Source organism: Ipomoea triloba, chromosome 10, assembly GCF_003576645.1.
Source record: "Ipomoea triloba cultivar NCNSP0323 chromosome 10, ASM357664v1".
Classification (NCBI taxonomy): Eukaryota; Viridiplantae; Streptophyta; class Magnoliopsida; order Solanales; family Convolvulaceae; genus Ipomoea; species Ipomoea triloba.
The window spans coordinates 17,546,881-17,561,359 of NC_044925.1; the positions used below are offsets into that span (position 1 = coordinate 17,546,881).

Here is a 14,479-nt window from a genome sequence, read left to right on the forward strand (position 1 = left end):
ATAAAATCTCTAATACAATATCTCTTTTCCTACTTTCCTATTCGTTTACAATTTTAGATTAAGATTACTAATCGTAATATAACTCTACGTATAATTACCTGCAACGTAATATATACTATTAAAAAAAAAATTCCTCAATTTTAACTTTCTGCCCAAAACAGTCATATACTATTAAGGTTTGCGTAATATTGTAAAATATGGTAATACAATTTATATTCGTACTACAATTGTACATTAAAATATGTTAATACAATTCCTAATACAATATATCCTTTCATACTTTCCTATTCGTAATACAATTTTAGATTAAAATTACTAATAGTAATATAACTGTACATATACTTTCCTGCAACGTAATCTATACTATTAAAATAAAAAATAAAATCCTCCATTTTAACTTTCCGACCAAAACACTCCTATACTATTAATGTTTGCGTAATATTGTAAAATATGGTAATACAATTTCTATTCGTACTGCAATTGTACATTAGTCCAGCTAATTTCAGTGTTAATTGTAAGTAAATTTTTTTATCTTAATAGCGTATCTTACCAGAATAATACACAAGCATCGTTGTTCCAACCAAATAGGTTGTTCGATAATGCATAGTCATTGTTAGATCCAGCTGTTTGTGCACCAGCATTTAGTACAGCTAATCTCAGTGTTAATTGTAAGCAAATTTGTTATCTTAATAGCGTACACTACTACAGAAAAAGGATACTATGTCGCCTAATTAATGTCGATTTTGGCAAACTAACGTTATATTGAATAAAATAAAGCAAAAGTAATATATATTATTTACGACGTCGGTTCTTGGCAAAAATCGACGTCATAAATATTTTTTTAAAATAGTAAGACATACGACGTCGGTTCTGGGAGAACCGACGTCGTATGTTATAAATAATAAAATTTAAAAAAAATGTAAAGACATTTATAAATAATTTATTTTAAAAAAAAATGGTTCTTCATCAGAATCGGCGTCGTATGTAGTCATATTTTTTTTTAATTTAACCCATATTACACAGATCTCTCACATATCTCACTTCTTCGGTCTCACTGTACAGCAGCCTTCACGCACACGGTATCTCACTCAGCTTTAACCTTCACGTACAATAGCAGCCTTCATCTCTATCTTGAGCCTTCGGAGTAACGAGCAGCGGAGGTGATTGGCGACGTTGAGCAGCGAGCGACGGAGTACATCCGGTTGAGCAGCGAGCAGCGAGTAAATCTTCGGCCTGCGTGACTGGGAGATCTTGTGTCGTGGTTTGAGTAGATCGGCTTCCAACGACACCGTGTATGGCTTGTTCTTGTGCTGCGGCAACGTCTCTACGGACGTTTGCGGCGACTGCGTTGGAGAAGTCATTAGCAGTAGGGCTGTTAGAGAACAGAGCTTTTGACAAATTACTAGTGTCCAAGCTCGATAAGCGTTCGTTTATGTTCGTTTGTTAAGGTAAACGAACATAAACGAACAAAATTTTGAGCTCGGTTAATAAACAAACAGAGTATGAACAGTGGTAAGCTCGTTTGCTAAGTGTTCGCGAACAAGCTCGTTTGTGTTCGTTTAGTAGTGTTCGTGAACAAGCTCGTTTGTGTTCGTTTAGTAGTGTTCAGAATTAATAAATAATAATTATATATTGTATATATGAGGTGATTAAGGTCATTTATTTAAACCTAGGATTTAAATTTTTAATTTTTCCTAATTCCTAATAATGTTAATTTTTCCTAATTCCTAACAAAGTAATAATGTTAATTTTTCCTAATTCCTAATTTCCTAACCACATAATTATTTTTGAGCTCTCGCAGTCTCGCCTCTCCCGTCTCCTCTTTCGCCGCAACCCACCGCCGAAGCCACCGGTCCTCCACCACCTGCCGAAGGCACCACAACACCACCGTCGTAAACCACCCTTGTCCGGCGTCCACCACCGCAAAGCCACTGGTCTTCACAACCGCTGAAGCCATGTCGCAACCCACCGTCGAAGCCACCGGTCCTCTACCACCGCAAGTTCGCGAACGTTAACGAACGCTTAACAAACGAACACGAGCAGGATTTTAAAAAACCTTAACAAACGAACACGGACACTTCAAAATCCTTAACAAACAAACACGAACAACCTCCGTTCGTTTATGTTCGGTTCGTTAACAACCCTACTTAGTGGTGACTGCAAAAGGGTGTCCTGACTGCTCGTTGGACGCACACATCTTCCTCCGTCTCCGTTCGTCTCCTTGTACGTATATCTTTATTATTATTATTATTATTATTATTATTATTAGATATAGATATGCATATTTACGTAGTAATATTAAATTAGATATGAAGTAGTTAAAAGGGTGAGGGACACGACATCCGGTGCGAGGATTTCCATGGAAGAGGAGGAGGCCGTCGTTTTTTAGGGCGCCTGCCCTGCCGCGCTGTTGTCTACGGTGGCGGATGCGTTCGAGCGTATTTCCATGAAGTTGAATTCCAAGGGATTTGAAAATGTTAAATTGAAACCATTCTGTGAGGCGTGCTCTCTCGTTTCTGTCATTTTTGGTTGTTTAGGGATCGCCTTCAAATTCGCCGAGATTGAATACGTCGCCAAGGTTCAAAGTCTCACGGAAGCATCGAAGTTACGCAGTTATTATTATTATTATTATTATTATTATTATATATGCAGCATGTACAACAGTAGCAAGTCGTGTTCTTCAACTTTTTTTTTTTAATTAAAAATTGATACGACGTCAGTTTTTATAAAAAAACCGACGTCGTATCTATTTTTTTTTAGATAGAGATGTGGCGTCGATTTTTTGGAAAAATCGACGCCATATCTCAATTTTCTAAAAAAAATGATAAAAACCGATGTCGTATGTACTTATTTTAAAAATTAAAAATAATATATGATGTCGATTTTTAAAAATCGACATCATATAATTTATTTATACCATCTGTTAGAACTACGTCGAAAAATAACCGACGTCGTATGCCCAAAATAACCGACGTAAAAAGGTATTTTTGTAGTAGTGGTACCTAACTATTTTATTTAAATAAAATGCAAATTTTAATTTTCTTCCCTCGGGTATAAATAATTGCAGTGGTCGGTAGTGAAGCATTGTATGGTGAATTTATGATTTGCTCTCCAAGAACACCTGTTAAATGGCTAGAAATGGTAATACAACTCAAATTCAAATTAAAATTATTTGTAATAACCTTTATATTTTATTATATAAATTTTGATTTATTTTTTATTTTAAATTATTGATTTATTCCAATTAATTTGTTAAATATTATGTACTTATTTGATTTTATTATCAAATTAATCAGGTTATCCGGCACTATAAACCATTCCCGATTATTCATCATGCACCATAGTCTTCAATAAGTAATTATTCAAGCCATAAATCGATTTTTTTTCCGTCTAGCCTTTTTTTTTTTTGTAGGTTTTCCAATATAACTTATGACATGTTGTCAGTTTTAAGCTGACGTGGACTTATTTGTTAATGATGTGGCTTTAATTAGATGAGATGAAGTCCAAGATTAAAAAAAAAATCATTCGGCGAATTGAAATCGCGCAAAGTTCCCATCTGAATCGACGAAACAATAAACCTCTGGCTAAATTTGCGAATGCAGTCCTTAATCCTTTGAATCGATGACTACAAAGAAAAACCCCTCTGTTTCTTTCTCCTTTTCGACTGGGTGTGTGCGTGCCAATTGTTTGTATTCATGGGCTACAAATCAGATGATGTCAAAAGTTGTGTGCTCGCACATGGGCTACAAATAATCCAAATCCAGTGCCTGTAGAGTTTCTCTCACGCAGTCACGCTCGAGTTGATCATTATCACCTAATCTTTTGACGATGGCTTCAACTTTCTCAAGAACAGGTTTCCTACAAGGTTGTTCTGAAAAGGTGTGACATCCACAGAGAAAAAGGACATTTTGAATGGGATCAGTGGTGTAGTAGACCCTGGGGAAGTTCTGGGATTGATGGACCTTCTGGAAGTGGAAAGACAACTTTTCTGAGTTTGTGTGTGATCATAAAGGGATGATGTTTGCAGGTGCCAGGACACCATGATTGGAGGCTCATTCGTTCATGGGATTTTCAGGTGAAGAAAGAAAGCGTGTGTGCATTGGCAACGAAATAATAATCAATCCATCTCTTCTGTTCCTAGATGAACCTACTTCTGGATTAGACTCTACAACTGCTCTAAAGATGGTCGAGATTTTACAAGATATAGCAGAGGTAAAACCGAAGGAATAAACAACTCGCACTTTCCTAGTTTCCTACTTTCCTAGAAAATCATGTCAAAAAGCTAGCAGGAAAAGCTAGAAAATCACGTTTTTGCTGATGTTATTTAACAATGAAACAGGCAGGGGAAACGATGATTACCATGATTCATCAGCCATCTAGCAGCCTCTTCCACAAGTTTGACAAGTTGATTCTTCTTGGCAAAGGAAGCCTACTTTACTTCGGGAAGACTTCTGTTGCACTGGATTATTTTTCGTCTATTGTTGTGTTCCTTTGATTGCGATGAATCCCGCAGAATTCCTGCTAGACCTGGCAAATGGAAACGTAAACGATGTGTCTGCTCCATCAGAACTGGAGGACAAAGTGCAAATGGGTAATTCCATGCGAGAAACACGAAATGGAAAGCCATAACAGTTGTACATGAGGTGAAATAATAGCAATCCTTTTCTATCAGACCAGAACTCGAGATAATTAAATTTAAATAGTATAGTTGAACCATAACTGTGAATTACATTATAGTAGAAGATCGTTAGCCACATAAAAGATCAATGCAAGGTAGTTAAGGTAAAAAGAGCAGAAAACGGTGATTTAAGCAGAATTTTAGAAATTATAAAGCCAGAGTTGAATCACCTGGCAGCTTCTCTTCTAATTCACGGTATCTGGTGGAATCTTACGAGACTCAAGTTGCTGAAAGCGAAAAGAAGAAGCTTCTTGCTCCTCTACCGATTGATGAAGAACTGAAACAGGGTTGCTCTTCTTCATTGCTGTCTTTTGGGAATTCTTTCCGGTCTTCACAGCGATATTCACATTCCCTCAAGAAGGGCTATGCTCAGCAAGGAGCGAGCAGCGGCTCCTCCTACCAATGCCACTGCTCAAAGAAAAATAGAAAAAAATAAAATAAAATAATAAAAAATTCAATGTCAGCATGAGATTATCGGTAACCGGTAGAAAACCTATAAAAAGTTCTAGGTGAAAAAAATAATGGTTTATGGATCTAAATATACGTTTTGAAAGATCAAGGTACGACATGAATAATCGAGAACGGTTCATAGTGCGGGATGACATTTTAGCCAATTAATCAATACATGTGTGACATGAACACTACAGAAGGACGAACATATTTAAGTTGTAACTGTTTGTGTAAGGTAGAATTAGACGGTGAAAATCTATCAAAAGTATACACTTCTGAATTTCTAAATAGTTTGAGATTGTTTGGACTCCCTAATCATTTATTTACATTAAAGGTTGGTGCACCTTTATGTTATTACGAAACATAGACCACTCTCTTGGTCTTTGCAACAGTACGCATCTCATCGTCACAAGATTGATAGATCACATTGTCGAAGCAAGAATAGTTAATGGGACACGTGAAGGAACCAAAGTTCTTATCCCCGAATGTCTTTCACTCCTTCTGAGAGATTGCCCTTTAAGTTTCAGCGTAAACAATTCTCATTAATATTTGCATATGACTTGACTATCAACAAAAGTCAAGGCCAAACTCTAACTCATGTTCGGCAAATTGGTGTTTAATCACGGTCAATTGTACACGACTCTTTCCCAAGTCACCCATCTTGATGGTCTGAAGGTGTTAGTGTTTGACGAGAATGGACAAGATTCTGTTAGTACTACTAATGTTGTCTACAAAGAGGTTTTCGATAATGCGTAATTCGAATTGGTGATATTATGTTTTTTTTCAAAGAGCAAATTTACCAAGTTATACAAATCCTAAATAATGATATATAGAATCCTCAAAGTTTCAGTACCGAATGCTTACATCTACATATTAGCTATTAATTATTTGGTCAAATTCATGCAATGATAAACTCACAAAACATAATCGATCCAAACCATTTTTTAATTGCACAATATAATATTTAATGTTATAATTTCTATAATTATATACCGATCTAAATATTTTTAAAATATTATAGCAAATTCATAGTATGCAGAGGGTACACGGGTGCGAACACTAAGTTTAAGTAATGAACAACGTAATTTCGCCTCGTCGGTGGCGTCGTCTAACTTGCGCTTCAGATCAACGCTGGACTGATGTGCGGTGGAGAGAAGGAGGGGAGAATCTGAAAGTTATTTCTCGGCCATCCTTCGATAATGGCGGGGAATTGTGACGACAGATTTGGAGACTTCACTTTCGTGTCTTACCCAATCAACGCCCTAAACCCAACTCCCACCACCATCGCTGCTGCCAACAATGAAGAAGACGATGAATGGGGCGATTTTATGGATTACTCGAGAGGATCGGATCCCTCCAATGGAACCTCTCAACCGTCTGGCGTCTTCTCCAATCATGGATCTCAGCATCCGGACCAATCAACTCCGTCGAGCGAACCGGCGGCCAACCAAACTGAATCGTCTAAAATTGTACAGTGGGTTAAACCTCGAGGCGCTTTGCCGCTTTCGTTATTTGGAGAAGCAGAAGATGAGGAGAAACCTGATAAGGAAGAGAAATATGCTCATGTCGAAGCTCAAACTGCAAAGGAAGAAGCTAAGAAACTGAGCAATGGATCGAATACGGATTCGAGTATTATTTCGAACGGCTTTTATGCGAACTTTTACAATCAGAATCCGCAGTTCCAATCGGTAAAACCTTCTTCAAATGCTTGCGAGTCTGGTAATCTGATCTCCAATTTGGACCTGAAGAAGGATTTAGCTACAACGCAAAGTTTTGATTGGAACGTAACTAGGTCTGAATTAAAATCCCAAGCAGTTGAATCAAGTTCTATGGGATGGAGTCCGGATTTGAATAATTTGCTCTCTAACCAGACTGGAATTACTTCAGATAAGAGTGTTGCTATAACAAGCTTGAGTGATCACACTGAGCGGATAGAGAGTGTTACAGCGCTTGGTTCGAAGACAGATGGTATAAGTTCCGATATAACCGCATCACGTCCGACTTTTGGTGATTGGGATTTTGATTTTGGTGGATTTGGATCCCCCTCGAATACTTTGAATTCAAGTTTTAGTGGTTTGAACTCAAATTCAAATGCTCTGGGTGTATTTGAAAAATCTGGTAGCAAAAAGGGTGATGGTGAATGTGATGATGATGATGATGATGATGATGGATGGGAGTTCAAGGATGCATGTAGTGAAGCAAGGGATGAAGGCACAAACAATAAGGTAAAGGGTTGATATTTCTATTTTCTTAATGATTCTGCTATGCTGTTCTGCAAATGAATTTGATGATTCATTTGTGGAAATTCAGATATTCTATTTCCAAATTACAGTCCTAAGAATCTCATATTTCTGATGCTATAATTGGTAATCTTTAATTTATCTTAAAATGTTGCTTCCTTATTCTTAAATTTGAGGGGTGCGATTTTAATATGTGGGTCTGCCATTGCTCATGTCACCAGAATCATTGGCATTACAAATACTGGAGGACTAAAGGGGACAAGGGGTGTATTCATTCAAGACTCTTATAGATTTTAATAGAGTTTAAATGAGACTTATAGAGTCTCATGAGACTTTTTTTAGATTTTGTAGGAGTCTATATAAAACCTTATAAGAGGGAAGGACGGAAGGTACATGGTGAAGTATTTAAAGTTCGGGTAGCTTTAATTTTTAGCATATCTAAAATTTTGAATTTTATATATGTCACCTCGAGTTGGTCTATATTGAATCTAATAATGAATCTTCGAGAAGGAATTCAATCTAACAATTTTTTTTTCTGCTCAATTTATTTAGTTATATAAAAATATAATTACTCAAAGAAGATAAAAAATTTTGTAATAACCGAATTTATTTACTTCAAATATAACACTATGTAGCATACTAGCATTTATTTATTTTATTCATGAAAAAGAACATTGCACCCTCATTTTTAATTAATATAATATAAAGGTGAATAAATTACAAGTAAGGAAAATTAAATATATTCAAACATTTGGTTATTCTTATTACTCTTTAATTAAACTTTGAATAAACTAATCTTCTGAAATGATGCATAGTTGAATTATTGAAGCAACACTAATTGCGTATGTTAATTCAAAATAAAGGATTGGAATCTAAAAAACTTGTCTAAATAAAAAAGATACTTAGATTAATTTAAAAAATAACTATCTCCTTATTCATGAATAGTAATCATCTTAATTTTTATTGTTGTCTAAAATAATGTCTTTTACCAATGGACCTAGTCCATTGGTATCAATTTGAGATTTTATGTAAGGAATCTTAGGTTCAATGTCTCCGCCTATCACATGTATCAATTTTTTAAAGCACCTTTTATCATATTAGATCTTTGTGAAAGAAAGTAGGTTGCAAATAAACTTTCCTTTCACGTTAAATTTCATCAATGAAGAATCTATTTTTGTGAAAATGTGTGAAAATGGAACATCTTGCTATTCCACAAATATCTTGTATTTGCTGCAAAGAGCATGACTTTTGGTTCACTAACTAAATTATCTTGTGGATTGAAGGCTGGCTCAACAGCACAAGAAATTCAGGAGACAAAGGCATACATGGCAGGTTTTGGCAATGGTTCAGATAGACTAATTGATTTCTCTCCTATGTCCAATGGATCAGTGGAGACTGATTCTCAGGCACACTATACAGGTGATATGAAGGTATACTCAATTGGGATTCATAATGGTTCAAATGGATCGCTCCAATCTGAGTTAAAGGGTCATGGTACTAGCAACAGTTTGGCATACTCATATGGGCTTGGGAATGTTTCAAATCATTCAGTTGACCTATTTTCTATGTCAAATGGAACTGACCTTGAGGCACATGGTGGCATGAATGCGTTCTCATCTTATTCTGATGGTTCTGCCATGTCAAATGAGTCAGTAAAAGCTGAAACTGAGGCACATGATACTGGTGACTTGAAGGCCAATTTATCTGGGTATTCTGAGAGTGCTAATGGCTCCATTGATTTATTTACTTTATCAAATGGATCAATAGATTTGTTTGCAACTGCAAATGGGACTTCTGACATTACCCATGAAAATGAGGTTGAAAGCAATAGTAACCCAAGTACTTGTGCTCAAAATGGTGTTGAAACCAATGAAGACTTTGGAGAATTTACTGCTGCATTATCAGATAGTGGATCAAAGCAAGTGGTATATTTATGTTTTACAATTTGTCATTATCTGAAGTCTCTATGTAGATGTTTCTCAAATTAATTTTTTCATTGCAGGGAGAGCTGAAGGAAACTGATCTTTTTCATGAACTTGAAGCTGCGAAGTCTGGTGGCAAATATCAGGTTTTTAAATTTATGCTTCTTTTTTTCTTTTTTTTTTTTTTCAAACATAACTGATGTGACTGCAGTCTCTTTGTTAAGCATTTTTGATTGTGTAGTTAGCTTTCCTGAAACAGCTACTATGCTTTACATCTGTGTTTTATTCTCCTTTTTTTTTTTTTTCTTTTTCTTTTTCTTTCAAGATTCATGTAATTAATATAGTATAGTTATATATTTGCTATTTTCTTGTTAATGTTAAGTTGAAAAATTACCTTCTTATGTCTCTACTATTATTTATAATATGTCTTCAAACGTGATATAAAGATCTTGTGGTTTCTTTGCTAATTTTTCCGCTGTGTACTAGTATACTGAAGCTGTCTTGAAAGATTTTATAATTTCACTTTTCAGTTGGGTGTGTTACATTCACAACACTTGAGCTAAATATCATTTCCTCAAAAGTTCTCCCTACTGGCAAAATAGATAAATTTGTTTAACTTTTGCTTCATCACCTCTGGTATTCAGTTAAATTAATTGCAAGAATCATTTGCTATATTTGAATGCACATTTATTGAGTTGCCTGTACTATGAATAAAAATAAATTATTGCTGTTTATGAAGTTAGGTGAACTGGACAACTGGTAAAGAATTAAACAATGAACTGCACTATCTACCAAGAAAAGTTATGGAATCTTTAATTTATTTGTGTGATGAACATATGTTTGCTTAGAAGACTGCATACAAGTCTTGAACACTAGGTCTGAAGACCGTCTGACCATTTAATGTATGCTCTTAAATTGTAAGAATAGTTCTTCAGCCACGTTTTTTATTTTTTATTTTTCTAAGTACCTAATTGATCACTGTTCAGGTAAACACATCAGGGCCTAATTGTAAAGGAGCACTGCCCTTGTCCATCTTTGGCGATGAAGAACTGGAACCTGATGACTTTTCTACAATTGAGGATTGCTTTATGCATAATCCAACTTCTTTTCCAAAAAGTGATAACAAAACTAAACCTGTCATTTCAATCAATGATGTTATATCAAGTTTGTACAGCCAAGGAGATCATACTTCTTCTATCAGCTCATCACAAAACCCTTCTGGTGTTGTAGAACCCCCTGATTCAGATGCCAGTTCTAATTTAGTGAAAAATGAAGATGCATTTGGTGATAAGTCATGGGATTATAAAAGTTCCATAACTCAAAGAAGAGCTGACGAGGAGACATCTGTTTTTGGTCATGGAGATCCACTTCCAAGCTGTTCCTCCACAAGAAAGCTGGATAATTATGTGGATTTCTATTCAGAACTAAAAAAGGAGTTGTGCCTTTATAGTAAATATCATTTTGGGGATCTCAAGGTTGGTATTGCTGCTAAATGATTTGGTGTTAAATTATTAGTTGCAGATATGTATAGAAACCTCATCAACAGGATTTATATGGGTATCAAGTTATGTATATTTGCTATATTTTTCAGAGAGATCAAAGTATTATGACAGGAGAGGATGCTAAAGGAATAGCTCTTTATGAGGAAATCAAGGTTCATTTCTCTTCTTTCCCCCTTTTCAGTCTCGAAAAGTTATTGCATCAATGGAACTTGTATGCTGCTGCTTAAATCCCAGCAAACCATCCAATGAAATTGGGAAACTTATACAATAGTTATGCATGTCTTATTCACAAGATCCCATTCTATTAGTAAAACCATAGAATTTTAGCTGTTTGGCACACTATCTTGAACGGACTGTTAGCCTTCTATATTTTTTAATTTGCAAAACGTAATAGTCTTCTTGAATAAATATGCCCATTGAAAACAAAATCAAAGAATAAAGTTTTGACAATTGCACAATGTCTTATAATGTTAAATTCCCCAAAGTTTTCCTGAAATAAGAAAAGTTTCTGTGTAGTTTTCTCCACTAAGCTTTGCTTATCTTGTTGTTTTGGGGTGTTACAGCTATATCTTCTATATATGGGAATAAGAAATTCGTAATATTATTTATCTAGTAATAAGGCAAGAAAATCACTGAGATGGCTTTTTTGGGTCATAAATTTTCTTATATTATTGGGGGTCATTTGTGCTATTTATCCATCTATTTGTGTAAAAAGGCAACTGTTTGTGTCATTTTCATATCATTATTTCTTTCAATTGTTAGGGTGCTTGTAAGGAATTAGACCATGGAAGTTCTTTATGTGAAGGAGACGATTTAGAGGGGCAGCCATCCTGGAAGACTTGTTTTCATGAATTTATTGAGGTTCTTAAGGAACCAAAATTTCAAGTGCTTGAATCAGAATATAACTTATCAAGGAGATTATCACAAGTATGTTCTATAACTATTAGTTTTCATGAACTCGTATACGTATCTGAAAAGCATGTGCTTACCTTCCTAATGGAATGAATTAAAAGATGCAACAGAAGGGCTATGTTTCTTGGCCTATGGGTCTTGAGTTTTTTGGCAAAACATATAAGCCAAACATTTTCCAACTCTATTTTTGGCTTGTGCTTGTACTCATTAAAAGAATTTTTTTAGTGGTTTGGATGCTGCTGGCCTTTGCTTATCAAGCAACTAATACATTTAACTTTCTGAGTTGTATCCATTGTATGATTTAATGCTGTTATTCCAATTTTTGATTTCCAATAGTATATAATTTTACGGAACATATAATGCTATTTGGTTCCTGCATGTTTGTTTCTGTGAAAGCTTAAAAGGCTAGGATAAACTCAAGCAATTCGGTGTTGCTTAATCATGTACTTCAACAGTTGAAATTATTTATTTGTTTCTAGCTTATTTTTTTTTTCTGTTTCTTATTGAAAAACAGATGGAAAATGATCTTAATTCAGCAATTGAACTTATCAGTCATGCTAGCATAATGCTGAAGCTTTTGACATTTGCATCAGCTGAGGAACAACTAATTTATGTTTCCATATGGTACAAGATTATCTCTGTTTGTAATCAAGAGTTGCAGCATGGTACCTGGCTTTGGAAGCAGATACTGGATAAAGATGCTCAAAGTCATGTATTCTCCAGCAGCAGAGGTTTCACCTCCACTAAATTTGTTTTCATAATTTCATATATGCAGAAACTGAGAAAAGAGTGACGGTAGCAGTGACTACTGGGAACTCCTTATTGGACTTAATTGTTAAATTCTCTTTTTGAGAGAAAGTCTACCAAAGTGCCATTTAAGTCTTCCTTTGATTTAGTGTCTTACTAGAATTGTTACATTAATAACAGGAAGAAAGTACATTCTGGGACTTGGTGAGATTTACAAGGTGGCTGTAGTGCTTGGAGCTTCAGTCAAGCTTTACCGGCCATGGACCTGGCTAAATCATGCTGATTTCAATGGCATCTGCTCTCTTCTAGATGAATGCCTTGCTCTATGGTCTATGTCAGGACTTGGGCAAGCTATCTCAAGCATTTCAGATCTGGAAAGTACCAGTACCGTTGGATCATGTCTGGACAATATCAAGTCTATTTGTGATCTTGATGCATTTTCCCTTCAAAACCATATTTCCAGTCAGAAAGAAATTTGTCGATTGTCACTCCTTACTTCAGAAGTGATGCATGGTAAGCAAACTCAGACTCCAAAACTTTCCATTCTGGAGAATTCTGTTGTGTTCTGGGCATTGTAAGATGTGTTAGCAATGGGCATGGTTGTGATCTATAATGATTAACTGCCTCTCTGATAAGCATAGATAGCAGGCAATAGAGACAGAAGATAAGTGAATTAGATGGATTAGGCATGAAGAGGCAACTTATTACCAAAACTATTGCATGAAAATAGACTATAATTACCACATTAATTACTATTTTCTTTGGTCATTGATTCTGATTGACATTTTTGGGGGTGATTATTATAGTTTGTTTATTTTATTCTTCTCCTAAAAGTTTAATCCCCAACCCCAAGGGCCCCCAACAGAGCATGTGAGAGGATGTAAATCACGGTAACTCAGTGGCTCAGTAGACAAGGTCAAATGCCGGTGCGCACTAGGGATATGTCCACTTTGGGCATAATTCCCACACTGCTGCCGAGTTTCAAACCTTGGTCTCTTTTTCCAATTACTACCTACTGAACCAGTGAGCTAAGCCTGTGTGGGTAGTTAGTTTAATTTATGGTTAAAGGATGTATGTTCTATATCACTATATCCACTGCTCTTGGTAAGCCTACAATGGTAATCGAAATTAATTTTACACAAAAAATAGATGGGTTCATTGGTGATTGGGAGCGAGGAGTTTATTCCTTTACTGCCGTCTTCGAACTCATTCCTTAATTTGGTAACTCTCAGGATTAGGTATGAAGCTTGTTATCTGGAACGGAGAGCATTACTTTCTCACACTCGCCAACCTCTGGGCAAATCTTGTAAGCCATGATCCTCCCGAGTTGCCACATTTAAGTTATGGATGGTGAAAAACGCTGCCAAAATAGTTTGCTTGTGTCTTCATATCTGAAACAATGTTTCTGGGAGAGTAGTGTTGCAAACAGTGGATTGGTTCAAGTGAGATAATTGAAGAGTGGCTTATAAGGGGCGCTGAAAATCTACAGATCAAAGATTGATGATCCTAGACCCTTAACAATTCAGCTTATGGATGTTTCACATGCAGCATTTAATATTAGTAAGACATATATAACCCCAATTTTTTGTCATTCATTTTCACTATATGTAATTTAGTATTTTTGAGGTCTAGGTTGAATCAAATAGTCGCCCATATGGCAAGAAATAGAGTATTTGATTAAAAGTTAAAGATACAATTTTTTGTTCAATATTTTCTACATTCATTAGTCAAATTATGAGTGTTTCTGAGTATTTAGTTAATGAGTTTATTTCATTGTTTCCGGTAGCATCAAAATTGGAAACACGAAGACGTGTATAAAAGTTAGTAATCTTTAAAAACAGTAGGATATAAACTTGGAAGAAACATGTAAATATATAAGGAATACAATCTCACATAATAGACAAAAAGTAGGGATGCATTCATAAATATTTTTTTTCCTTAAATATGCATAAGTATTAATTTTCTACTAATTTCATTATTAAAAATAATACATAAATACACACACACACACACACACACATATATATA

General features: G+C 35.3%; 1 protein-coding gene across 1 annotated transcript; it reads left to right on the top strand.

Moving 5' to 3' along the window:
* The first annotated feature begins 6,223 nt into the window (after nt 1-6,223).
* Nucleotides 6,224-14,202, top strand: LOC116032188 (cell wall protein RBR3-like). Its single transcript, XM_031274636.1, has 9 exons — nt 6,224-7,353; nt 8,652-9,293; nt 9,371-9,436; nt 10,277-10,765; nt 10,882-10,944; nt 11,555-11,719; nt 12,219-12,435; nt 12,632-12,964; nt 13,684-14,202. The coding sequence occupies exons 1-9, from the start codon at nt 6,328-6,330 to the stop codon at nt 13,803-13,805; spliced, it is 3,123 nt and encodes a 1,040-aa protein (XP_031130496.1). The 5' UTR covers nt 6,224-6,327; the 3' UTR covers nt 13,806-14,202.
* The last annotated feature ends 277 nt before the right edge of the window (nt 14,203-14,479 follow it).

Bases quoted from the DNA above. Each gene is read 5' to 3' on its own strand.
- LOC116032188 (XM_031274636.1), top strand. From the start codon at position 6,328: ATGGCGGGGAATTGTGACGACAGATTTGGAGACTTCACTTTCGTGTCT. The intron at 10,766-10,881 runs GTTGGTATTGCT...TATATTTTTCAG, and splicing joins ATCATTTTGGGGATCTCAAG to AGAGATCAAAGTATTATGAC. The intron at 12,965-13,683 runs GTAAGCAAACTC...GGTAACTCTCAG, and splicing joins TACTTCAGAAGTGATGCATG to GATTAGGTATGAAGCTTGTT.